The following is a 27,744-nucleotide window of genomic DNA, read 5'->3' on the forward strand; positions in this document are numbered from 1 at the left end:
AAAGTGAAGAGGACATGACATTTTGAATATCGAAAAATAAATTGTAAAATCCTTTCATTGCTTAACATATCTTTGGAAAATAAAATATATCACAAAGTCTTTATCTACAGAAAGTGCTACTGCAAATAAAGTTATTGTCTCTCTTCTCCCTTTAGCTCCACGCCAAACTAAATCAATACAGAACAACTGTTATATGTGATGCTGATAGTAGAAAATTAGAATGCATTAGGGTGGAGCCTTATGCTGAGACATGTGGACGGATAAGGGATAATGTCAAAATATCACTTTTCAGTAGTGTGTAATTTTCAGCAAACATAAGTAAAGTGATCATTTTTTGGTTACAAATATCACATTTTCCTGAACAGCCATTATTCCACCCAGGGATGGATAAACAAGGTTGCAATTGTAGAAAAGGACCCGGATAATAAAAAGAAGGACATGTTGTAAGTTCAATATATAGGTTTTCTGTGGGGGAAATTATTGCTTGAAAGAAAATGCTCTACCATCCCACACTTAAAGGCACACACACACAAACACACACAAACACACACACACACACCGACACACCCACACCCACACCCACACACACACACACACGTTGGCGTCATCAACAGTGCCTTGCATTAGCATTCATGACCTTGTCTGAGGTAAAGAAATAAGCCACTTTACTAAAACATCACAAACATTTGGCTTGACAACCTCCATCCTACACAATCAAGATCCATAAATGAACCTTAAAAAAAAACACATCATTATTATTGATGCCACTGCTTCAACTGAAGTGGTTCTTCTAACATTTACAGATTTCAGTTTACACCATCACACAATACTGACAACAGAGTTTTACGCCCCAAAATGAGGATTTGTCTACTGAACCTGCTATGTATTCTTAAAATCGACTAAATATCTGACCGTATCATTATTTAAAAAAAATGAAGAACAAACTCATGTCACATGAAATAAATAGGCTAGTAGATTTAAGAAATGGTCACTGGTAGACCTACTACATTATTAAAAAGAACTTGGTTTGTATTTGAAGGAGCATTGGCACTCTGTAATGAGGCTCAGCTAAATGTACAGTCGAGAGGAGGAACCTGGGTAGAGGTTGAGGTGTGTGCATGTGTGTGTATGTTTGTGTGTGTGTGTGTGTGTGTGTGTGTGTGTGTGTGTGTGTGTGTGTGTGTGTGTGTGTGTGTGTGGGTGAGTGCCTGCAGGCTCTTATATCTTTGCGAGGACCAAAAGTGAAAATACTCATATCATCATAATCATAATTATATGCTTCACCCGCCAGTTTATTAGCAACACCTAAATAAAACTAACTCAGTATTTGGTCTGTTCCCATCACATAAATAGGGTAGACAAAATATCAGGAACACATCTCTCATTGCAGCTCAACAGCATCACAAACTACATCCTCCAGATATATTTGAATAAAAACTGAACATTAGAAACTTCCTCAAGGTATGATCAGGGCTATTGAATTGGATTTGTGTTTTGTTAGACTGGATCTGTTTTAGCTTGGTATATAATCAGTCCTCAAAAGGCTAAAAGAATGTGAATGTCTGTCTGGACGCAAGTGTAATGCACCCGTTTCTTTGAGTGTTTGTTGTCTGTGTTGCAGGCGGCTGGTACGAATCATTGAGACCTGCTTCTCTTAGCACTGAAGGGGCCGACGGTCAATGCAGCCAAATCGCAGCAGCATCCTGATGTCCAGAACTACAGTCAAACGACACAGTCAAGCCTGTCGGGACTCTGGACATCCTTTAATCATCTATGAACGTGATCCCTTCAATCCTGCAGCGGAAGTAAAGACAAATACAACAGGTAAGAGAACAAAGAGGGCAGTTTTGCTGGAATTTGCAACTACAAATCAATTTGGAGAATAGACTTAATGAAGAGATGAAAGACGCTTCTCCATTTTCTCCAAATATTCAGAAATAAAACCAAAATATCCTGCAGACTAACCCTGCCGTCTTGTGCATTGAGAGTCAGAGACTGTGTGATCAGGGATGCAGCAGTAGTAGCATACATACATTCACTCGATCGGTCTCAGCTGTGAACCATTACGCGTCACCCCAAAACTAAACACTTGGATATCAGTGTGATAACAACTACCTAAAATGGTAGAAACCATCATTGAGAAAAATCTATTAAATGTGTTAGCTTGCTCGATGTCCCATCCACTAACGCTGAGTAGGCTCAGTTTATGGCCAGCTTACAGCCAGCTCAAGACACTTTGGATTGACTTTTGGAGAGCCGTCATGTCGTCCATCTTTTAATAAAGTCTATGCACTGCAACAACTCAAAACAAAACATGGTCCAAAGCAAGGGTGATGCGGAGGAGAGAGAGAGAGAGAGAGAGAGAGAGAGAGAGAGAGAGAGAGAGAGAGAGAGAGAGAGAGAGAGAGAGAGAGAGAGAGAGAGAGGGGGGGTGGCCTTGCCTTCTTAGCAGCCACAGGACGAGAGTCCCTTGGATTGGAGTTGAGGGATTTCCACACGGTGGTTTTAGACATTTCGTCGGATATATTAATTTCAGAGGGGTCACACCTGAGGAGCGGGGAGATGGACGGAAAGATCAGAGAGCAGAGAGGGGAGGAAGGAGGGTGAGGTGGGGTTTAGGGAGAGCTCTCAGGGTGTTAGTAATCACAGGGGGAACAGACCACACACCAAATATAGAGGAAGGTGAAGGAAACATTTCTCTATTCCTACCATCATCTGGTGCAAGCGCTGTCCATTTCATTCTGTGTAGGTGTGCATGCACTGTGTGTGTACTCACCTGGGGTCATGTGCTTTTATGGTCTGGTCAGACTTTGTGCTCTCCATCGGAATCTGAACTGCAGCTGCATCTTCCGGGTTTGCAGTGAGCATCACCTGTGATTCCTGAGAGACACATATGCAATAAAAACGTCACTATGTGCATATTTGTATTTCAGGATTTTGAAAAGATTTCCACTACCTCGTCTATCTTTTTGGAGGCATCGTCAAGATTCTTTTTCTTCCATTCGGGCATTAAATCATCCAGGTAACTCAGCTCTCGCTTAGAGAAGCACAAGTCCAGCAGTTTGCGAATAAAAACCAGCGCCAGCACCTAGAGGAGAAGCGGTGAACACAACCTGTCATTTAAATGTAAGAGATGGGGAGGGAGCAGTGAATTGAAGTTGAGATGTTGGTGGTGGTCAGCTCACCATCATGGGGAAGACGATAGCAGCGGGCGAAGTCTTGATGAACCAGAGCAGCGCCAGACAGGTGAGCTGGGTGATTGTGAACAGGTGAACCTTCCTCAGGGGGACGTGGCGCAGGTAGATGAAGTCTGGCTGGTGCTTCGCCGGCATGCCGAACAGCTTCAGGCGGTCAAAGAGCTGAGAGGTGAAGAAGGCGAAGGCAGGTGGGGGGGAATTGGAGAGAGGGAGAGGGTAAGGAGAGAAATGTATTAAAAGGAACAGAGCCAGCAGAGAGGCAGATGGTGAATATGGCAGGAAAAAGGAAGTGATTATGAATGACAGATTAATTTAGGTAGTTTGGACAATTAACTGTGAGGCCTCATTGAATTGCCACAGAATTAATGAGATAAAAAAAGGGCTTAACAGAGACCGACAAGGTAGTTACAAGCTGGGATAGAGAGAACAGCTCAGAACATTTTGGGTTTGAATAATCCCAGCTGAAGTAATAGGTATAAATAGAAATATAATACAAGTTTATAATATACATGCACACATCCCCACTTTTATGCCAAATGTACATCTCAAATATAATGTTACCTGGATCCCTTTTAATGAAGAGACTCCCATGTAGAGGAAAACCCCGTACAACACTGGCATAGGAATGAACTGAAAAAAGAGCAAAACACATCAGTAGACTTCATCATCATTTCATGCTCTCTAAATGTCCCATCCAGACGGGGGCAGCGTTGCACAACTTGTCAGGACTAACCTGCAGGGCTCCGGTAAAGAACACAGAGCAGCCCATGAGCAGGAAGATGAGGAGGCCGGTGAGTCTCTGCTCTCTAATGCCCAGGAAACGAGGCTGCTCCCCGGGAGCCGAGCTCTCCGACTCCAGCTTCAGGCTGTTGACGTGAGAAATGGACAGGACGGTGGCCGCTACAAACCAGGGCAAGCCCATGATGGAGCACACTGCCAGCATCACCCCCACAATCGTCAGGTCCAGGTGGTACCCACAGCCCTTCTACAAAACACAAGGACAGGTGCAGGTTCACAGAGCAGCTATACTCAACCTAGAAATAAAAGCCGCAGAATATACACTTTCAAAAGGTTCCTTGCCACTAGTTTGTGCTCTTTGCGGTTGATGATGACAGCAGTGATCTGCTGGTCCATGAAGATGAGGATGGTGCAAAGGAGAGCAGGAATGAAAGCAGCCAGGACCGTCCACCATGGGTTACTTCCTATTGGATTAATCAGCCAACCTCGATCATCTCTGGTGGGCTTGAGGGACACATCACAGAGGAGTCAGGCCATGACTCCACAGAGGATTTACATTACATAAACGTTATCCTAAGTTTTTACTGTATACCTGGAATTTGCTGGGCACGTTCAACTTCTGGGACGGTATTCCAATGAAATAGTCAAGCAGAACCATGAAGACAATGGTGAGGAACACTGCAAAGTCACTGATCATGGACCGCACCTGGGTGATAACAACATTCACAAATCAGTGGTAGCTAATGTGGCATGTCAGTATTTGTAGAGATCAGAAAGTGTTTGATTACCTTGGTGGGGAAATAACGACTTGTTTTGAATTGTTTGAGAAAGGCCGACATGAGGAAGGTTGAGAAGAACAAAATGGTGGACCAAAAGAGAACATCTGGGGTGTAGGGGCCATGGTGGCCACACGCTGTCCCAACAAAGTGACCCTGCAGATTGCTACACTCCTGTAGGGATTCACAAATATTATTTTAGAAGAAAGATGCATCAGATGAATCAAAAGAAAATAGATTGTTTTATCTTAACGATCAGGCAGGTCTATAAATAGAAACATAATGGCTGACAAATAAATAAAACCAGACCAGCCCTGTGTGTACTCAGTTATACACAGCAGCAAAAGGTTAATTGATTGAATGCCACAGTTTTTGTTTGCAAAGGCCCTAAAGAGAGGGAAGCTGCTCAAAGGAAGGAGGGGGGGCAGTTAAATGTTAACTATCTGGTGAATGCTAGCATGTGTAAGTTATACTGACATTAGGTGTCTTAAGGAGCGTGTTTGTTTCCACGTAGTTAGGTTACCGTGACAGTGAGGTTGGCCCAAGGTACAGCAGACGACGTGATGTTTTTCTCACTCCACAGCTCTAATGTTTTATTACTGGGATTATCAGGTTCGGCACACCTACAGCTACAGAGAGAGAGACACATACAGAGAGAATTAAGAGTATGGATAATGGTTTTATCCCTTAAATTAGGCCAGACATAATGGGGAACACCATGCTAAAATATGAACTTAGAAGAGAGGACAGAGACAGAAAAAACAATGAAACAATGCAGTGCAGTTTCAGTATACATTTTTCAGAGTCAACTTTGAATACTGAATCATAATATATATAAAATGTTCGAGAAGCCAAAATGTAGATGCCCAAAACATGTTTTGTGAGGCCACCTTGACCTTTGACCACCGAAATCGAACCAATTGTTGATGAGTTGAGTCCATGAGAATGTTTGTGCCAAATTTGATGAGGTCGAGGTCTTCCTGAGATGTTGAGTGCACAAGATCAAAAACATGTTTTGTAAGGTCACAGCATCTTGACTGTTGGCTGCCAAATTCACAATTGAGTCCCAGGTAATGTTTGTACCACATTAAATGGATTTTGTTCCTTAGATATCATGTAACCCTAACCACGGCAAATAATGTGTTTATGACGTTGCAGCGGTCTTGACCTTTGACCTATGACCACCAGAATATAATCACTATCCTCAAGAAGTTTGTGAGATATCATGTATGGGACAAGTATGGGACAAACAAAGAGAACCCGAAAACCTAATGCCTCCTGTCTGATTCACAGAGGCATACAAGTCTACCATGGGAACCAGCCGAGCAAAACATGAAGTTACTCACTATGCCAGTGTGAGTTTGTCCAGATCGCTGTGTGTGTTGAATGGGTAGACTTCTCCCAGGTGGACTAGCTTCTCCAAGGCTTCGTAGATGAAGATGAGGCAGATGAGGGCGGCGAAGGCCTCCTCTGTGAACCGAGTGATGTAGCACACCAGAGAGCTAGCATCCGTGGCAACCAACGTCAAGCACATCAGGGCCGTCCACAGGCCGATGCAGGTCCTCAGTGACAGATAGGACAGATGGTAGTCCCTGAATTGACGACACAAGATGAGACAAGATATAACTGTTAAGCAGAATAAATCTCAGGGAGGGTGGTGATTAAAAAGGTTGTCAGGTTGTTGCAATAGGGAACGTACTTGCAGAACTTGTAGAGGATTTTCTCAAACACCAGTACCGGACCTGTGCTGCCCAGAATGGTGAGAGGCTGACCAGCAAACAATGAGTAGGCCACTCCAGTCATAGATGCACCAAGTAAGGATTCTATTGCACTCTATAAGAGAAATAATGGAATTACAGTAAGTGGGTCCTGTTTGCTCTACAGGATTAAATACAAAACAATGAATAGGTTGTGTTCATGATGCTCTTATCACACTACAGAATGGCAGTGTAGTATTCCATAGTGATTGTGCTCTTACAATGCGTCCCTCTGTCGCCTCCCCCAACAGTCCTCCAAAGGTGATCACAGGAGACATGCAGGCACAGTAGAGGAAGAGAAAAGAGGCCACACACTGGAGGTTCAGTCCATCCCAATAGTCGCTCAGGTAGAAAGGAACCTTTCTCTTGATGTCCAGGATCAGACCGCCAAACAACCTGGCCACAACACACAAGGAACATAGAGGGAAAGGGAAGTTTAGACAATAAGCAACACAGAGAATCAACTCAGTATGTCTATAAGCATTCCCCTTGCCTTATTGTAAGAACTGTCTCTAATAACTTCCCATAAAACTGCAATCTATCCTTTTTCTCAAGATACAACCCATTCATTAGCAAGCTTTTTAACGACACTGTGAGCATGTTTTGGAACTTTGTGTGTTTTTGACACCTGAAAGCCTTACTGGAAGTTATCATCTACTCCTTATGCAAAGCTAAGTTCAAAGCGTCCAGGCTCTAGCTTTAGCTCTAGCTAACATTAGATTACACAAAAATAGACTAGGAAATGAATCCAACTTCTGAAAGTAGTTTATGCAATGTTTTTATACCTTAAAAGCTTCAAAAATAAGTTTATGGTAAACTGACTTGGAATTGAAAGTATGCTGCCTCTCTTTCACTCCCACTCATCACCCTGAGAGAATGTTCCAGCTCTATGTAACTTGTGAGTTACATACAGACAGAGCAGACAGCAGACAGAGCTCCACGCAACGCACTGACAGGCTTTGTTTATTCTCTGCATGAAATCCTCTTAAATCGCTCACACACGGAGCCCAACAGAATGGATCACCGCGTATGGCTGCAGAGGGCGCCAGTGTTAATTTTGGCAGCTATTTTTGATTTAGTCTTAGTCTTAGTCTTTTGACGAAAATGCATATTAGTTTTAGTCACCTTTTAGTCATTTTAATCCTTCTTAGTTTTAGTCTAGTTTTAGTCGACGAAAACAAATTCCATTTTAGTCTAGTTTTAGTCGACGAAAACAAATTACATTTTAGTCTAGTTTTAGTCGACGAAAACTAATTCCATTTTAGTCTAGTTTTAGTCACATTTAATAGCCACATTAAACTCCTTTTCTATAAAAACATATAGCTGCAGCCTAATAGCTTAAAAATATATATTTAATTTTAAATGTGAAAACAAAAAGGGAGAGCAGGTCAGACTGGAGCCGGACACAGAAACTGAACATCGGTACAAACCAACTGCAGCTTCTGCTCTGATGAAGAAGCTGAAGCGCTGATCTCTGAGCAGCTGAGACCAGAGAAACTCTGTGTTTTCACTGTTTCCATAGTTAAGAAGCAGTCGGTCACTGAGAGGCTGCTCCACGAGAACGCGATCTGCTTTCACTGTGTCTCTCTGAGCGAGTGCGCGAGGCGGGGGGCGGAGCTACGGACCGGAGCGCTATCTGGGAGCGCACAGGCACACACACACACACACACACACAGATTCACTCGCCCGCTCCTGATACTTCATGACGGCCTGATACGATGATGTTTTAAAAATTATTGTGACTTAGTCAACCACCAACATTTTCGTCTCGTCTCGTCTCGTCAACGAAAATTAAAATAGATTTCGTCATAGTTTTTATTTTCAAAGATTCGTTTTCGTTACGTCTTCGTCTCGTCTTCGTCATGGAAAAAAGGTCGTTAACGAATATATTTCGTCATCGTCTTCGTCAACGAAATTAACACTGGAGGGCGCTGTTGCTTGGTTAAACCTACATTGTGTTGCTTTAAAGAAATAATCTTTAAAGAATTACCTTTTTGTTTTTGTTGGTTATGTTGACTTTTTAAGATTACTGTTGCATTAAGGTGTGTCCCCTAATATTACCAAGTATTAACTGCTCCTCTGTGTGGGTGTGTTTGATTGACATCTCCCTTACTCTTATTTGGTATCTGCTTTATGATCTCATTTAATTCCTGGTATATCTACACCTCCGTCAACCTGATTGCAGGTGTAATTTGCCCGAATACATAAAACACATGCACATATTAACAGGGTCTTTAAAAAGTAACTTTACAGGATGGAATGACCTGTTTCACTGTTGCCTTTGGCTGAGAGTTACAAAACTGTTGACCACTGAGGGTCAGTATGAACTGGAGATTTTTCTGAGGATGTTACAGAAACCTACTCTTTTAGAAATCTTTAAGAAATGACAAAACATTTCGGAGCTGTCACACTTGTGTGCTTTGGTGGTTGTCACCTGCTTGTCCCAGCTTATCTCTTGACAAATCCAGACTAAAATTGTATGGCCCTGAACAACTGGCAAATGTGCTGTGTGCCCTTCAGAAGCCCAAAGCCTCCTAAAAGTTTTTACACTGACTCTTTTTATGATGCATATCCTGATATTTTATAACCAATTGTGGAATTTTGCATTCTCAAATCGGCTGATGTGTTTTTTCTTTCGATAAATTTGTAACCACTGAAGCAAAAAACCTGTGCAGTAAACCCCAATGTCAGTTTACCTTCCAGTTCTCTGCAGCTCTGGCCCATGCTGCTCAGCATGTAGTTCTTCATCTACCTGGCAGGCGTTACCGTTAGGGACTCCTGGCATCTTTCTCTTCTCCTGCAGAAACAAAGTCCAGCACAGTCCAGTAGCAGACACAGATCAGACACTTTACCTGTTGGCCTTCATAGCTAATCAAAGTTGTAGCAAGACTTGAAAAGCAAATCTCTGTGACATCGTAGCTGCATACCTGAGAGGGGACATTCTTAGGTGGTTCGATGCGGATAGTGGGGTCCCACTCTCCTGGTGGCAGGACAGTCGACTGGTCCAGGAATTCATCTATCCCAGCAAGCAGATCATCTCTGTCCTTCGCCTTGAACGCTACTTGGTGGAAGATCTGACACAGAGACAAGTGAAGGAAAAAGGAAACATAAGTCTCCCTTTGCACGACAGATGTTGATATTCAACTTGTACTCTGGAGGTTTCTGAAGCTACATCTTATTTGACAGAGCTCTGACCTCGTCTGTCATGATGGTCGCCATTGAGCGTCCAATTTCATGGTATTGCTGAGCCTTTCCATCCGGGCCCAGGAGAATGAAGAGGAACCTGTTTTTTGTCAGCAGAAAATACACAGTATGTAAATGGTTTCTGGATAATTGAATTTACATAATTACAACTTTTAGATTTGTGGCTTTCTACCTGGTAGGTATGGGCACCTCAGTGAGGCCGTTGAGCAGCACAGCAGGAGAGAGGCGGACAAAGGCCACGATGGACCTCTCGAGGTATTCCAGCTCTCCCACCAACACATTGGAGGCCTCTGCCCCAACTGGGATCTTCTTCATGAAGTGCATGTCCACCTGGTGATGAGACAAGGCAGAAGTTACCATTGAGTAAGATTACAAAAACTGTCCCTCACTGAATTCCTCAGTCTTCAGTCTAATAGTTGTAGGTAAAACTCTCCCACTACAGGTTCAGCCTAATGCCAGAGAATCTTGCTTTTCAGTGTCAGGTATATAACTGCACATGGATGCGCTCGTATTCCCAGGTGGAAGTTAACATTTGGTTTAAATAGAAGCTTTCATCTGTGCTCCGAGGTGAGTGACCATGCTTTACGATCTTGCAGGGAAATTCAGAAGCTGGGGAGTTTGCTATTATCCATGCAGTTCCCCTGTCGTTTCCTAGGTGGCGTACTATGACCTAGTTGATTCTGTTGTCAAATATTGACAACACATCTGAACTGAGTGCAACAGCTTCATGTGTAGAGCTGATTGCTCTGAACAACCAGAATACTTTTTCCACTACTATTGTTTAATGTGTTGCCCTTATTAAATCTAAAACTCTATTTTGATTCGCATACTCTATTGTGGCCTGCACAGCATCAACGTATACACATGGACAGTGTGCACGGATAAACTTCCCAAATCTGTGTTTGCTCACCTTACTGAGGGGGACCGGTTGAGCGCTGTCGTGTCCAGCTGTGTTCTTAGCTGGTTCTGCAGCTGGAGTTGGCTGTGGAGACGTGGCTGTGAAAGCACAGACAGAAAAATCGGAGTCAGTATAGACTTTTTATTGGTCTGCCAACTGCAGAGAGAAATTATAAAGGTCGGTAATTGTCAATTCATACTTACAATTATATGATTTGACACTGATTTTATAATGTACAGAACACACTTACGATTAAAATGTATAACACTGGTTTGAATTATATATCTTCAGAAATCATTACTGGAATGTAATGGAGTGAAGATTAAGGATGTAATTTGGCTTATTTGGAGACAGAGTCTGTGCAGTAGTGATCAGGTGATGGCTTGGCTTGACTTTCAGGGAGCTTGGTCCCATCCACAAACATGGAGGATTATTGAGATGGAGATTATGGTGTATGTATATTAGGAAACCCACCTGTCAGCTGGGGCTCTGACTGTTTGCGAGTTCCCTCTGTGATGGCGCGAACGATAGGAATCATGTTCTTCTTTTTATCGCTCTGGTGGTGGTGTCTCTTCAGCAGAGCCTCGCGCACCTTTATTCTAACGCTTTCATCCAGCTCGTGGGACGCCTCCTGGTGGTCCAGCACCATGTCTGCAACATACACAAAACCACCCATAAAAACTGACATCAGAGTATATTCAGAATGTATAATTTCAGTAGAATCAGACAGCTTTAATTTCGGCTCTGACCGGAGCTTTAATCCATTTATAATAAATAACCTACATCCATAAAAAAAACAATAAAACCTCCCTTGCTCTATGAAATACTTGTTTTCCGTTGATTTAAGATGAATTTTCAGTATCTGCTCAGACGCATAATGTAAAAAGCTCAGTGGAGAACAGTTTAAGTTAATATGTGTCCAACATATCAGCTCATGTGGGACTGCAGAGGGGAATCTGCATCTCTCTGTCACCACCCCTGCTCTCCTCCTTCCCCCACTCGCTTCCTTTTTGTACCGACTTGCTGAGTCAGCACGAGATCTTTACCTCTTTCCTCCCTTTCCTCCATGACAGTCAATCAGACACACACATACACACACACAAAAACTCGCACACTGCATTGGCTGCGTTCATTCCAGACTCTCTTCAAGGCCATGCAGCACTGATGTGCTGAGCTCGGTATAAGTATAATCAGACATTTTAACTGGGACAGAGACAAAAAGGAGCCTGAAACTGAATTGAAAAGCAGAAATGTAAATGTGATGTAGCCTCAAGTCTTCACATGGATCAAATTATTTATAGTTTGATTCTCTGACAGCAGCTCGGTCTCCTCCACACTCTCATCTGACAGATCACCATTAGTTACTCATTTCGAAGTAAGACCCATTTAATAATATAATTTCATGCTCAACAAGCCGGTGTATGCAGTCATTGTTTTACACACACACACTTTGTTGTCTTTAATTAACAATTAATGGAACTTTTAATCTAGTTTCATTATAGTAGAATTGTATTAGTCAGACGTGTGATAGGAGCATGCTGCATGCTATTGAATTGTTAGGACACCAGGTGGACATATATAACAGGGTGAACCAACTTCAACCACACAATAAATTAAATGTATATATTCTATTCCTATCAAAATATGGACATTTTGGAATAAACTAGATTTGATTAAATTAGACTGGTAATCAAACCTTGTTTGGGGCTACGAGGCTCATTCTTGTGTTTAAATTTCAAGGTTTTGTTCATATAATGTGGATGATAAAGATCCAAAAAATGTTGTCCTTGTCTAAGTTTAATTAATGTCCAATCACAAACAAAACACAAATAAAAAGACAACCAAATAAAAACATAAATAAAATCTTTGCTCTCTTGTTTTCTAACCATGTTGATTTACCAGGTGGTGCTGGCAGGAGTCAAATGGAGAAGAGAGGGAAGAGGGTGTGTGTATGTGTGTGTGTGTGTGTGGGTGTGGGTGTGTGTTTGCGTGTGTGCGTGTATGTGTGTGTGTGTGTCCAGGCTGTGGTCATTTTAACATTCATGGTCGTGCACAGACAGGGCTTATCCAGTCATGTGCTTGCATGCAAATTCAAGGGTGTAGTGTTCTTTCAAACAAATGACTCTGCCCTTTGTCTAATTGTCAATTTTATGCAAATCGACTTCAACAGATGTTCAGCAAAGGTTTAGTTCCATTATTCAACGAGTGTAATGACACACAACTATAGGGTTTGTTCACTTTCACCATGCAAACAGACCCTTAACATAAGGCAACAGTGTGTTGACAATTAAGATGCTTGTTGTACAGTGTTAACATCACAAGAGATGATCAAATACTCAGCGAGAAGGTTTCTGTAAGCTTTTGTGTGTCTGTGTTTCTGAATCCGTCCCATTGATGATGCTCCCCCCGGGCCTGTTTAGTATGTGTGTTTTCTCTCTGAGGAGGTTAAATGGATTTGTAATAGACATCTAAGGGGAGATTCAGCTAAGATATTGGGCCTGTTTTATATCATGAATTTAAATTCAAGGACAGGAGCAAGAAATGACTGGAGAGAGCAAGAGAGCAAGAGCCAGGAAAATAAATAGTTTAAATACTGTAAGAAGCGACACCAGGCTCTTACACAATGAGAGAAGCTAATTTCTTCCAAGGTTGATTCATTATTGTGAACTTTCCATCATGAACGTAAGCAATGAAATCCTGGGAATCTGCGGTCCCTTTCTTTTTCTGCTAACACTCGCTCTTTAGCACGCTGGTACTGAGATGTTTCCGACGTTAACGGCACAAATACTCACCGGCAATCTCCTCGATGCAGTCGGCGTGCATGTCAAGCAACACGGTGCCTTTGGCGAGGCAACTGCGGAGCTCTAACAGGCTGTGGAAGGGCAGAGTCGCGACATGGGGCTTGCTCCACCTCTCGCCGCCGTCCTCCACGTCTTCCTCAAACTTCAGCCACCTGCAAGACATCGGTGTACGTCAGACTTTTCACACTGAATGTTGGAACTAACATGAAGTGCTATTACATTTAATGTTCATCTACCGATAAATAATAATAATAAAAATTTAAAAAAGGCTGCAGAATTGATATTTAAAAATGTTTATTCTAAAAAGATTGTTGAAATATAAAAATAAAAGCGAGCTCTCAATCGTTTTTTTTTTTAAGTTGGAAGAAATTTGAGAATGAGCTTTTATTTTCGATGGAATTAAATGTATGGATTGGGTTTAGTTATGTACGAGTACAGACAGAGGTGAACTCAGACAACCTCTGAGCTATAGTGAAAAAGTATCATTGATCATAATTAATAAAAAATAAATAAGGAATGATGTAGAATTCAAAGGAGTTTTGTCATTTGATTATTTAATAAGATGTTACAATTTTTTTTAAACTTTTTTTTTTTTAATTATTCTTTTTGCAATCTTGTGCTTAACCCTCTTAAGTATATGTTTTCTCTGATGTGCCTCGTCCAATCTGAGTTTATTTCCTGCTCCACTTTAAGTTCTTTGTCTCTAGTTCAGCCAAGTTGACTGTTCTCAAAGTCCTGCATGACATTAATCATGTGATCACTTGAGTCGTGCTTAAAATGTTACACCTACACTTCAGCGGGTTGCACAACTCTTCCACTTCTGCTCTAAATCTCCAGATTAAATGTTGGTCTTAGAAGTATGACTGACGCAGGCTCAGCTCAGCGCACATTGGAACTGTGGAGCAGTGAACTTGAAACAGAAATAGTTTTTTTATACACACATCAATCCTTGGGGTTTAGATCGTCAGAAATGTGAAGTTTGAGGGACATGAACGAGGTCACAGCAGCTTTTTCTTTTTTGAAGTCTTTGGAGCTTTTTGCCTTAAGCAAATCCAATCCACAGAAACCGTCCCCTTAGCTCCTCTAAAATGTAGCTCTGTTACAGTATATACACTGTGAAATCCCCCCCTTCGTATCAGAACAGCGGTGGAGCCGCCCGGTTGACAGGAACTTTATTGACAAACAATGTGGCTAACTGCTCCCAGAGGAGGGCCTGACCTAGCTGTTTCATTCCAGTCGGCTTCCTTGCCATCCCTCACGCTGATCTCATCCAGCTCGGTGAACAGGTCGTGAGCCACATGTTCAGGGTCCTCCTCTGTGCCCAGGATGAACTGGACCCTCTGGGATGGTGTGTCTGATGAAGCCAGACGGTGTAAGGGAGGGATGGAGGGAGGAAGGAGAGGTAAAGTGGGGTCGTCAGAATGTTACAAACAAAATGCCGCCCCTTTTACATGCCTTTTACATGTCTCCTAGTTTCAGACAAGGACAAGCAAACACATGCACACACTCTCACACAAACAAACACACACACACCCACACACACACACACACACATGCAATATGCTGACTAGTTCCTGCTCTTCGGTAGCTAATTAGTGTGCATGTCAATTTGAGCCTGGAGAGCTGTATGTGTGCTGGTGCACGTGGGAAGTGCCTGCAATATTGATGAAATTTGTGTAACGACCAATAACTCCCATGTGGGAGCTGGATGAGCTAATACGCACGTTCTGCCCATGCAAATGTTTCTCTCTGATGAATAAATGACTGTACGAGACTCAATTTGAAAAGTTAATGAGACGTTCGGTGTGTTCGTGTCCGTGTTCAGTACCATAGCTGGACGGGGGTGTATCAGATTCCTGGCTTTGCTGGTTTGAGCTAGTTCCTGCCCGTCTTTCTTTCCTTCGGTGGCGGGATCCATGGGTCTTGTGGTGACGATGGCTCTGCTTGGGCATCCGCACCCCCACAAACAGAGTCCTGTGGCCTGGAAAAGAAAAGAGAGGAGTCATTCACTTTTATTTATACACTCGTGGTCCTCTTTATGTTTCTGTCACAATTGGTTATAGTGAATTTGGGTGATCTGGGACACTTTTTGCAATATTTACTTCTGTGACTTTTTTCCGATTTCTGTTTTTAAACATTAGGTCAACATATTGTTCCTTTCTGCAATCCTAAAGGTGTTTACTAACCACACCAGAAGAAAGAATGGATATATTATACTCAGAGGAGAGATGATACAGCTTTTGGTGTTCTTTATTCATTGTGAAAACTGATTTTTTTTTATAACTCGTTCCTGCAGTCTTTCCAATGTACATTCAAAGACATCTGATTATCAGACAACTTTGACAGCTGACACATGATTGGTTTTTACTCATTATTTTAATTATAAATTAGTTTTCCTGTCATTTGCTGATGGAGCAAAGTACAGTTGACCACAGTCTGTTGGGCTGACTGGTGAGGTACGTGAAAGCTAAAGCCATTAAATAGAGCATAAGGTTTTGGTCTGAAGCTCCACGGGGAGAATTTGGGAATAACACTCTGCTTCCTGTCTCACATTGACATCAACCACTGCTATCGGCAATTATCATTAGTGCATTCACACTTGAAGGCAACATGCTGCGTAAACAAGAGGCTGAATCTCAAAGAAGAAGCTTTTAGAATGAACTGTTGAAAATCTGATCTGTGTGTGCGTGTGTGTGCGTGTGTGTGCACAACTGATCTGCAGTGTTCCGCCACTGAACATGTTATTATCCCTGCAGGAAAGCAAACTGGTCCAAGTCACACACATACACACCTGTTACCCGACTGTATTATATATAAATATACTGGAAATGACTCAATGATGAAAACCTTCCTCCATCACACCGTTTGGTTTCATGAATTATTAACACAATCTTAAGTGGTCCTGGGAGAGGGACTGAAGGCTGAGTCAGGTCAGGTCACCTGTGGTGTAAGATATTAGATGGAATACACTATATCGAAGTACAGCTTTTAAGAAAACGTATTTCCATTAGTTTTCAGCATACTTCTACTCAATTACATTACAGAATAATATGATGCCTCTTTTTATTTCACTTTTTTCAACCAAAAGTTCTTACATGCAAAACATCTGCCAAGTTCATTAAGAACCACTCATGGTTAGAGTGTGAGGTGCTATTTTGTAGAATGCAGGAGTGAAGGTCATTGGCTGAAGATTGCACACTGAGTGCAACGTGCACAATTCATTAAACACATGTTGTTACCAAGACAGTTTGTAATAAATGAAGTGCAATTTGTCAAAGCTGAAAATCAAACAGAAACAGAGTTATCACTGCTGGTTCATTTGGTAAATGAGACAAATGCCAACAGAGAACATAGTTAAAGTAAACCAAACTGCACAGTCGTTTAGAAGCACACCCCTTCTCCAGCCATCCAGAATGACTAACTGATCATCAGTAACGATCAATCAATCAATCAATCAAATTTTATTTGTATAGCCTATATTCACAAATTACAATTCGTCTCATAGGGCTTAACATAACAGCACATAGAGCACAATATTTGAATATATATATATATTGAATATATTTATTCAATAAGCGGTTTTAGGGAAAGATTGTTGTCTAATAGAGGGATTTAAATGGTGATTTTAGTTTTAGGATAAAAGGTAAAAATCGATTCAAGCGATTCTGAAAATGTCCATTTGGATAAAGACTTATAGAATATAGTCTTTATTCAAATATAATAGTATAGTAGTTTAATTTATCATTCTATAAATAACATAGAATAATAAGGTTCATCATGTATTCAAGGGCAACATTTCCTTAAGCCAGAAACTAATGAAACATCTGCAGTTACATCATCAATTTAGCCAGATGTGAAGCAAAGCTAAATGACAGGTTTGAGACCCTGGAGAGCAAAGCAGCAGCTTCACTGCTGATGAATTATGATTTGAGGTAATAGGTTTGTCCCTGCAGTCGCTCCCTTTCATTTTCTCTGTGGCAGTGACAGTAAACAGCATCATTCAGCACCAAGAAACACGTCTACAATGTAAAGTGAATTGATGGAAGAATGTGAATAACAATGAAACAGGGAAAATGCACAAATTTTTGTATTATTCTGCCTTTAAAACAACCGTTATAGAAAATGTAAAAAGGATCCATTCTTCAAAAGTGAAAATTAAAATGAATGCCGGCATAAGAATGAAAGAAGACCTATTTTGATAATGTGATAAAGCAGAGTGGGATCATGGGAGTTGTTGTGTTTACCACGATAAGATCAAATATCCCGTGCCTGGAATAATATTGTGGATTTCTCAGGGTTTGGGATTGTTGTAAACATTTTTGATAATGCAAGTGCACAAGTCAACAAAATATAAAACATTTAGAGACATTTCAATGAAGAATTGTTACAAAACTTTAAGTAAAAGCTTCGACTACGTTTTCCAGCTGTGCAGGTTACTCACTTTCTATTTCCTCCCTCTCGTACTGGAAGTTCAGAACAGAGCTCGTACCTCCCTGGTCCAGCACCACCTCCTCATCCGGCCTCTGACGAACACACACAGAAAAAGAAGACACATGTAAGGATAATGTCACTGCTCTTGCTAGAGAAAGCCACTGCAGACAGCACGGCTATTTCAATGGCCTCACATTTGTTCTTAATGAAAAGTTCACCTCTGGAGGACACCTCCAGCCCTTCAGGATCACCCCGTGAAACCAAACATGAAAGGCCGTTTGGTCCTGAGGTCTCCTGTTCCCAACAAATCATACCACTGTAACAGAGCTGCTAATTGGCCGAAACGACAAGAGCTTTTCAACAATGAGCTTCAAATTCCAGACAGTCTATTCTCAGTCTGTCTGGCACAGATGCACAGAGGAGGACACACACAGCCGGAGGTAAGTAAACACAGGGTCTGACAGTTGGAGGACGTGCTAGGCTTTCCTATCCCGGGGAAATCAAATCAAATCAAATTAGCAGAGCGCCACATCCATCAGTGGTGCTGCTGTTGGCACGCTGCTGCAGGATGTTACCAGGTGTTGGTGTCACTGTATCCGGAAACAAGGCTTTCTCGCTGTTCGCTCATGCAGCAGTGTATAATGTTCACGGTCATGTATCAGTCCTGTGATAATGAGGGAAGAGGACTGCAGAACCCTCCACTGTGGCACCGGAATCACTGTGCACGCAAGAGTAAATCTTTAGTTTCAAATTCCGGAGAACCTCCCGCATGCTGATAGGAACAATGAGCGGCTACCACTGCCACAAAAATAAAAACAAGTTAATTTCGCCCGTGGTTTTTGCACAGAAATGTAATCTCTAGGTAGGATAATGGGCACACTGCTGTGTGCTACATATGTGAGCGTGTAGAAGCCAGTTAGAGCTGCTTCAAAAAAATAAGTCGCTAAAAATGTATAAATAAATGCAAACAGTTGAGGGTTCCTGCCTCCCAGCAACATACAATACACTGACTAATCTTTACCTGCACACAAACATACACACAAGGACATAAATGCAGCCCCCTACATAATAGATGCCTCAGCCCACTCATATGATCTGTGTGTATTAGATATGTTCCTTTGAGGGTGTGAGGGAGCGTGGATGCAGAACTGGCTCGTATACATCTTGGTTAACATATGTGACACGCCTAAAGTGACTGATAAAGAAACACAGCACAGAAGAGAGGCACATTAATAGAGTAGCTTAGTCAGACTAGTTCATTAGTAAGTCAGTTAAAGCGTATTTAGTGCCTCCCTTCATCGAGAGTAACTTCAACTGAAAGTGGAACAAATTCTATTGCCGTTCACAATAAGAGAAGAAAGAGATGTTATATGAATGAGAATATATTTGGTGTTCAGACCCCTAGAGAATGTTAGGGATCTGAATGAGTTGAGTGGACACTGGAGACTGGAGGTGACTGGGGAGTTGGATGGCCCTAGAGCATCACTGAAATGACAGCTGACAGCGACAGAGAGGAGGACAGATTTAAGGTTGGGCAGCAACGACACAATTGGCCAAATTGATTGGATAACCATGAAAACCCACCACTTAGCTGATTAGGGGAGGCGGATGTGTTAGTGAGAAGTATAAGTGAATGGAACATAGAGAAAGTCTTTCTGATTGAACTAAAGCTAAGCTTCATTTAACATGATATTTCTCTGTGTGTTCAACTAAAGATGTATGAATGAATGACAACCGGCCATTATAGGGTGAAAAACTGTACAGTAATTGTTCTTTCCAAATGTCCATTGGCTGCAGCACGCACTGAGGCTCTGGCGGTTACATGACGACTACACAGAGGCAAAAAAGAAATAATTGAAATTCTTCTTCCTGAAGCGCTGCTGCAAAGAGTTGAAAGTTTGTATTCGCTTGAGTGGAAATGAAAAGGGCTCGGTCTGTCAGAGCAGCAGGGAGGAGTGAGATCCTCATTGTTTATCTTATGAGAAACATAAAACTATATATTTGCTATTAATGAAAAGGACTGGTCCCTTTATTGAGGCTATTCAGGACATAAACTACATTAAAGAACCCTGTGTATATAACTGTGTGTATGACTGTATATCAAGTTGTGTGAATAATAGTTCTCCTGGGGTCAGGCTGTTAAAACAACCCTTTTATTGACATAAAGAGATCCCCCTTTTGTATCAGGCTGGTTTCTTAATGCAGTTAGGAAATGTGATCAATGGTGATAGTAGTGTGTGTGTGTGTGTGTGTGTGTGTGTGTGGACAAGAGTGTGTATCCCTATCAGACTGTATTTACGTGCACCCTGAAGACCCTAAGCTGTATTCTTATCTTCTGTTTCCACCCTTCAGCCCCTCGCGCTGCTACAAACTGAGCAGCTAAGCATATCAGCGCAAGATTGTGATAAGCAGAGACTCATTAACATGCAGTACAGCGAGATCAAAATACTTACCTGATTAAATTAAAAAGTTCAAATCCAACTCTGAAAGCTTCTGTTATATTTGCTACCACTCCTTCTGATAATGGCACCGAAAAGCCACTTACGATTTACGTAAATAGCTGTAAAACGGACAGATTTGGGATCCCAAGACATCCACTTAAGTCACAGGTGTGGGTGGCCTTGCTCTCCTTTCACCCTCTCTCCACCACCGATTCAGTGCCGAGGGATTTCTCTCTGTCTCCATGACTGAGCACGTCTTTCTCCCAAGACACTTCTGTCCTTTTGAAGAATAAGGCCACTTAATTAGGAAGTCATGCTTGGGCCGAGTACTGAATGGGACTCATGGTTTTATAATTACGTTTGTACAGAGGGTGAAAGTGTGGGGAGAGCGAAACGTCTTGAGACTATGTGAAGACTATGTGCCCCCGAGCAAGGCACTAAACCAGTGTCAGTGGTTGTTTTACTGTGGGAGATTGAGAGCAATTAAACATCTAAAGCAGCTGTGGATTTGTGCAATGATAACAATATAATCTTAAGCATACATATATATATATAAATGTTTCCTATGTTTCCTATTTAAAAAAATAGTCACATTTATTTATTAATGACAATGGGTCACGTAAGATGACAGACCAACCACCACAGTGTCCAAGACATTACTACAGACATAAGTCTTCATGTTGTGTAAAATGTGCTGACAACAATGTGTTAGTTGTCCAGGAGTGCAAGATGTTTTATGTCAAAAAGGGAAATTAATATTTGTTTAATATTGTGAAGAAATAATGTGTTTACTCAAAGGTTCAAGGTAATTTAAACTCAAACTTCAGAGAATTCAGCTCTGGGACCTTGATCGTACCTGCAGTTCCTCTATTTGGATTCCAAGGACACTTCAGCATGTGGACTGAAGCATGCTGATGTGTCAGTGGAGTGTGTGTGTCCTTGGAGTCCAAATAGAGCCGGGGATCAAACCATCAACCACCTGGTTATTGAGGACAAACCTGCTCTACCCCCTGAAGCACAGCTGCCTCGTGAAGAAATGACAGGTGTCTGCAGAACTGATCGGTAGAGCCCAGTCATTGTGAAAAAAACCTGCAGAATGGTTCCGTAGACCCCGTGTTGAACGTGCCTTGCCTCCACTCTGGTCAAAACAATTTATTTTGTGATTTGCCACACTATAAATTAAGTTCTGGGAACAACTCAAACAAAGTTAGTTGAAACGAATACTTTGCTAAGTTTACAAAGACATTAAATACTCTTTATTCACAGCGTATGCCCACTGGCCTCTACAATGTGGCACACACACACACACACACACACAACCACACAAACACACACAGTGTTATCAGTCAGTGCAGCTGTGGCCTCGGTGCAGTGTGTGGGTTTGGGCTCAGGCTGGAGGCGGTCGGCTCCATTAGAGCTGGAGCTTTACGACACACGCACAAGCACGCATGCACGCACGCGCACACACACACACACACAAACACACACAACCACACAAAACGGAGGAATGGAAGAGAGAGAGGTAGAGGAAGAAGGAGAGAGAAAGCTCTTTGCTCCGGTAGACCATCAGACCATCAATTAGTTTTCATCCATTTGATGATCACATACACACACACTTAGAGAGAAAGAGATAGAGAGAAAGAGATAGATAGAGAGAGAGAGAGAGAGAGAGAGAGAGAGAGAGAGAGAGAGAGAGAGAGAGAGAGAGAGAGAGAGAGAAAACTCAATAATCATAACTAGAGTGGGTGAAATTGTGTTTCAGAGAATGTCATGACAGGAAAAGAATCTTCGTTTCGTGTCATCTATTGTGGGCGAGATCAGATTACCATACTGTGTGCCACCACAGCCATGATCATGATGTTCTCTGTCCTGAGTGCCTAACTCCATAACTCAATGTGACTCAGCCAGTAGTCTCCCGGATCACAGTTCACTCAGGACCTGCTCTTATGGCAAATTCATGCAGGTATGTTTTTTTTTACAACCGGTTAATGGTTCCCTGTCATTCACAACTCAATTCCCATGAGCCACATTGAGTGCCGCTGCTCATTAAATAGCTCACACGGCACTTGCAGTTTTCTCTGTGGGTGAGCACATCTGTGACCCTTAACGCATGCACGTGATCTGGGTGATTTTCCACTGACAGGGCGAACCATTCGCTTTTTGCAGCGTGCGTCTACATCCTGGCAACCGTCCCTCGTTAACTCTCGTCCTCTGTACAGCTTCGAATCCGTCACAGCGCTGGGAAGGGTTTATGACTCATAAATAATGTTGCCGCGCAGATTACTGCCTCCACACTAGAGAAGCGGTTCATTGCTAGCCCCAAAATGGCTGCCTGTCCTTGAGTTTCTGTCCTTTACTAGCAGATTAGTGGTATGAAAGAAGAAGCACATAATTGATGCCAAATCAAAGAACCAGAGAAATCGAGGACACTGATATACGAATTCAAACATGTTTGACTCATATTAACTAACACAGAACAAATACAGAGCTCAACAGTGTGGTTCTGGAGGTAAAAATCCTGTTCATTTTCTGAATCGGGACTTGGATTATCAGCCATAACGCTGTAACCATCCAAGCCGTCCAACCCATCATAAGCTGAGAGATTGTGAAACAATGTTGTATGTTTGTTTAATTTGCAATGTCAAGGAGTAGTACTACACTACCCACAATCCTCAGGTGCAAAAGCAATGTATGTGCTTGGCGGAGCTCGTTGTCACCATAGAAATGTTCACCACAACCTCGAAAATCATCTCTGCTGCTATCAGATTGTTCTAAGTTACTTTGTGTTTACCACAGAGCAACTGTCTTTCTGACTTGCTGCAGTTTTTCAGAAATTAGGAAAAGAGGCTTAAATTTTCAATGGATTTTCTGAAACGTCAATGGAGAAGACGGACAAGTAACTTACTTCCAGAACCAGAGCAACAACTGTTTGTTCTCAAGATTATTCCAACGTGATATTGCTGAATGTTCTGTGCATAATGAAGTTTTCTATTTTTATTTTGCTATTGACAGTTAAGTCGCCTTATATAAACTAATCCCTCGATTTTTTTGGCGCTTCTTCTTCGCAGAGTCACACAATGATGACATGAGACACCCTTGTCTGGTGTCTCAGCATGTAATAGCCAAAAATAGAGAGACGCTATCACTCGCCTACGTTTGAGCATTAAATAAAAAACAAATACAAGAGTTTGCTGGCAGTGCAGATTGTCCCAGAAAGATGTGAGATTCCCCGAGCAGAGCGGAACGGTTCAGTTTCACAGTGTCCTACTTGTGATGCTGATAAACCTCCCTCTGATGCAGAACATTTGCAAAAGGGAATAATCATACATCAGGCTGAGGCTTTACGACCACATCAAATTCTTTCTTGCAGTAAAGGATTAATGTCCCTTCCTTCACTCGCTGAGTTCAGGACTTGGGCGACCAGGAAGCCAATCAAGGGTGTGTTGTTGGTGAGAGGTTAGAGGGGTTTTGTTATTCTTGCACTTGGAGATAAAACAAGTTTTACTGGGGCAACAACTTTAAAATCAGAAGGTATTATCAAAAGTGAATCCCCAGTGAAAATCATTGAGCTGATCGCCGTCCTGAACAAATAGAGCAGCAGTGATTTCAATCCAAGCCTCCCTACTGAGCAGGCCAATCAATGTGCTTCGCCAAAATGCCCTCTAACTCCATCAGGACTGTGAGTGTGGCTTCAGAGGAGCGAGGCCTGCTGGTTACTGTTAAGAGGCTCTGAAATCCAGGGGGGGTTGCTGAGAACTAAACACATCAGACACTTTTCTTTGTGTGGAAGCACATGTTGTTGATATAAAGCAAGTTTATCACGGGGGACCTCCGCTCTGTGTGAATATAATAATCACCAGTGATAAAGTCTGGTGGATTCATAGAGGTGCGTCTGTGATTCAGCAGCACGGCGTGGGCTTTCAGGTCTTATGATATCTCTCACACTGCTGACTTGTTTCAATGACATCTCCCTGGAACCAAACACTTGTTGAACATTTCTCTTGAGGCGACTTATTCCTCTGCTGGTGTGTCACTGCAGTCCTCTTCTTTTATCTGCCTACAACGCCACCATTTCCCCCCCTCTGTCAGTCCTCTCCAATAGGAGCACCCTGAACTGACAGCAGGGACACAGACAACTATGGGCCTGTCACCTCCAGACTGTCCGTGAGCCGGGACTGATCACAGCCACAGCCGCACGCTGCCCCCTCATAGCATCACAACGCCACTAATCTTTTGTAGAAACGCCAGAGACGGTGCTTCAGTCAAATGAGGGGTCGACATGAATGGTTCAAAGGAAGAGTGAAGAAGTGAGAAAGGAGAGGAGAGAGCTGATGGAGAAGGGTTGAGAGCAGAGGGGCGGCTGCCTGGACGGCTTCAGCCCACGGTTAGCATGAGTCACACACACCTTCTTCAACGGCACTCACATAAATCTGCCTCTCCAAAGGCATCCCTGTCTAATTGTTTTCTGTCTAGGAAGAATACTGTGGCATGAGCTGGCTTTGTGGGTAAAAGTAACATATATTATAATTAAAACGTGTGAGAAATTATTGTGATAATAAAATAATATGGCCAATGTGACTGTGTGTGTTGAGATGATTCCCAGTGTTCATAGAAAAATATCCGAACCTGCTGTTGCTTGCGACATTTTTGCCACTCACTCATTCTGCTGATTTTGGGGGATTTAATTAAATGAATCCCATTATGTGACTTTGGGTTCACTGCGTAACTGTAACAGTTCTCAAACAAGATCTGGTACATTGAGTACTTTTCACAGGTCAGAGCTTTTCTTGCGATTTGTGCAGAAGTGTCATTCTTTCATATATTCCTTCACTCGCCAGCTCGGTGGCTGTGGGTTGTGCTCACTTAAGGGACTCTGATGCCATGCTGATAGAAGTGAAAGGTTGGGAGGGAGGCCAGTAGCTGGAAAGGGGCAAATGTGACTGACGTGTGTTCATGGTACATAAAGCTGCGATAGATTTATGATGCAGACTGGCATAAATTATAGCACAACTAGAGTCACAGTCTTAGCGCTGATTGAAAGCTGCGGTCTCTCGAGTGCAAAAATATTTTTTCGCATCAGTCTGTTTGTGACAGCAATGTTTACACAGGGAGCTCTTCACACTTGATTAGTTTGGTTCAGTGACAGGATGTCATCGCATTGTATGTGACTTTATTGTGTGCTTAGTTCTGTCGCCTGTTTTACCAGAGGTCATTGATCTCCAAGCATCCCCACATGGCCCCAAACATGAAGAGAAATATGAGGTATTGATATTATATCAATAAAGAGCTTTTCTGTCACCCAGTTATCAAGCCAAAGCATTATATTGACTGTTGGCCTCATGGTGGAGCACTTTAGCCTTAGATGTATAATCGTTATTTCTCTTTGGTTTTGTTTAACATCCTCAGATTTCATAAATGAAACAACAAAAGGGTTCTCATCCCGTAGCTTTAAATTTACTTATAAAAGTGTGTTTTCTTTCACCAGGACTTCCAGTCACTCAGATGCTGATTTTATAAGGTTGTATTACTATGATATTTGAATAAAATTTCAAATATAAATTCCATACTTTTGCCACTACATCTACAGTATCCCTGCATGTACAAGCATAGATGCAACACAGAAAGTTGAGCATTTGTTTACCAGTATATTATGTAATAGAGTTGAAACAGCCAACAGAACAGTGGCAAATATTTATGATTAACAATATAAATATTTCCTAGCAAAAAGGCCTAACATGGTTTAGTTTCCAGCTTCTCAGTTGTGTGGATTGTATCTTTATCTTAATATCATGCAAATTGAAAATGCTTATTTTGGGGGGGCTCTAGAAATGTGAGCGGGGCATTTCACATTTAACAGATCAAACACAATATCGTGCAGATATCTCAACTTCTGTAACTTACATTTCCCTAACTTTTCAAAAAAATCGAATGCAGAGACTTTCTCTCAGCTAACTGAACATTTGTACATCATGTTTTTTTTTACAAAATGAAAGAGCCTGAAAACCTCTTTGAATGCGTAGGACACTTCATCTGTGCTCTGGTAAACTTTCAGCAGATATCAGACAGAGAGAATAACTGGCCACATTGCCACAGATAATGGGGGGGTGGGGGGGGGGGGGGGGGGTCGTGACAGGAAACCGGTATGAGTAACTATGTTTGAGGAGTAAGGTTCCTGGGCAATTTCCCCTCCATGTGTGCAAGCTGTCTAATCATATCAGAGACTTCCCAGCTCACCTCTGGTCCTCCTCCATCTGTCTCCTGCACTCGGATGCTAGAATTCACCATGGTGGCATGAGTGTGGCAGGGTAAAGTCATGTCATCTAAACTGCACACCGTGGTTGCTTTAGTCAAACTATGTGTAAAAACATTGCTAAACTCTGGTGTGTCCAATGCTCCAATTGTCCTGACTGCTCTCCTCGTTCAGCTCAGTGTCATCAGCTGACCCAGACTCCGATGGATCAACCATCAACAGCACACCAAGCATCAACCTTGCACTTCATCACCTCCCCCAGACACACACGTAGCCAGGATTGCCTATAATGAAGAACACGTATAGACTTGCCTAGCACTGAGTGCTGCATGGCGTCAAGGTCGTTTGAGGGTAACAGAGGAAATAACGCATCTTCTTAGCGAGGCTGAAAAACACATCAAACCTCCACAGTCATTTTGCACACACCTCACTGCAAACCTCAGGGGAAGCAGCAGGCGTTTTGATGAGCGACTTTAAAACGTGTCAACAATCTTACAATAATCAACATGCGCAAGAGGAACACTCTAAATAACCAACATCTCTCAGTGCACTGTGATGTGACGCCCTCACCGGAATGGCTGCACGTGTTTGCACCTCAGAATAACAGTATCAACAACAGTCTGCACACAGCAGCAGCAGCAGCAGCATCCTGCAGAGTAGGAACCCTAACACAGCTCAGCATCATTCACCGAATCCTCTCCAGAAAATGTGCACATACACTGTTGCATTTTACGCAAGGTCTGCACGGAGAACTGCAGCTGTGCCGATCCTCCCCTGACATCAGACCGTGCCTCAACTATCAAAGTGTTATTCCTGCCGCAGATGATGAGTTTCTAGTCAAGCAAAGAATGTCTCACAGTTGTTGGAGCTTGTGTACAGCCTGGTCTGTTCCATTCGCGCCACAGCAGCGCGCCATGGATGAGATATTTAAAGCACGCTTTACCTGGTAGCTCAATTTGCTCTCTGGATCGTCGACGGGCATGCTGGTGGTCTCCGGGTTAACGGGCTCAGTCTCTGCGGGGTGTAAAGGTGAGGACATGGTGTGATCCGGCTCTTTGCTTCACTGAGGACGTTTCTCTTTCAGAAGAAGCGGTCACGAGTTGGCCACAGCAGCTCCTTCTGTTCCTGTGGACATGTTGAAGGTAAACATCTTATTCCAGCTGAGGACAGACGGTGACAGGGTGGACGCCTGTGTTTTCATGATTTCTCGGCCGCACTTGCAGCTCCTCTCCCTCCCTCCCTCCTCCTGTC

General features: G+C 42.5%; 1 protein-coding gene across 2 annotated transcripts; it reads right to left on the reverse strand.

Moving 5' to 3' along the window:
* Nucleotides 1–260: 260 nt before the first annotated feature.
* On the reverse strand, nt 261–27,744 carry slc4a8 (solute carrier family 4 member 8). Of its 2 annotated transcripts, XM_053442088.1 has the most exons (25): nt 27,437–27,744; nt 17,813–17,894; nt 15,200–15,352; nt 14,590–14,725; nt 13,363–13,523; nt 11,045–11,221; nt 10,583–10,668; nt 9,845–10,002; nt 9,664–9,751; nt 9,396–9,542; nt 9,165–9,265; nt 6,690–6,864; nt 6,411–6,544; nt 6,058–6,303; nt 5,235–5,340; nt 4,724–4,885; nt 4,528–4,641; nt 4,278–4,439; nt 3,931–4,182; nt 3,759–3,827; nt 3,186–3,359; nt 2,957–3,088; nt 2,777–2,880; nt 2,442–2,547; nt 261–1,794 (listed from the first exon to the last, which is right to left on the reverse strand). In XM_053442088.1, the coding sequence occupies exons 1-25, from the start codon at nt 27,530–27,532 to the stop codon at nt 1,789–1,791; spliced, it is 3,327 nt and encodes a 1,108-aa protein (XP_053298063.1). In that variant the 5' UTR covers nt 27,533–27,744; the 3' UTR covers nt 261–1,788. The 2 variants fall into 2 exon arrangements, with proteins under 2 accessions (XP_053298063.1, XP_053298072.1); XM_053442097.1 differs by lacking the exon at nt 2,442–2,547.

This window comes from Pleuronectes platessa, chromosome 2 (genome assembly GCF_947347685.1).
Source record: "Pleuronectes platessa chromosome 2, fPlePla1.1, whole genome shotgun sequence".
NCBI classification, from domain to species: Eukaryota; Metazoa; Chordata; class Actinopteri; order Pleuronectiformes; family Pleuronectidae; genus Pleuronectes; species Pleuronectes platessa.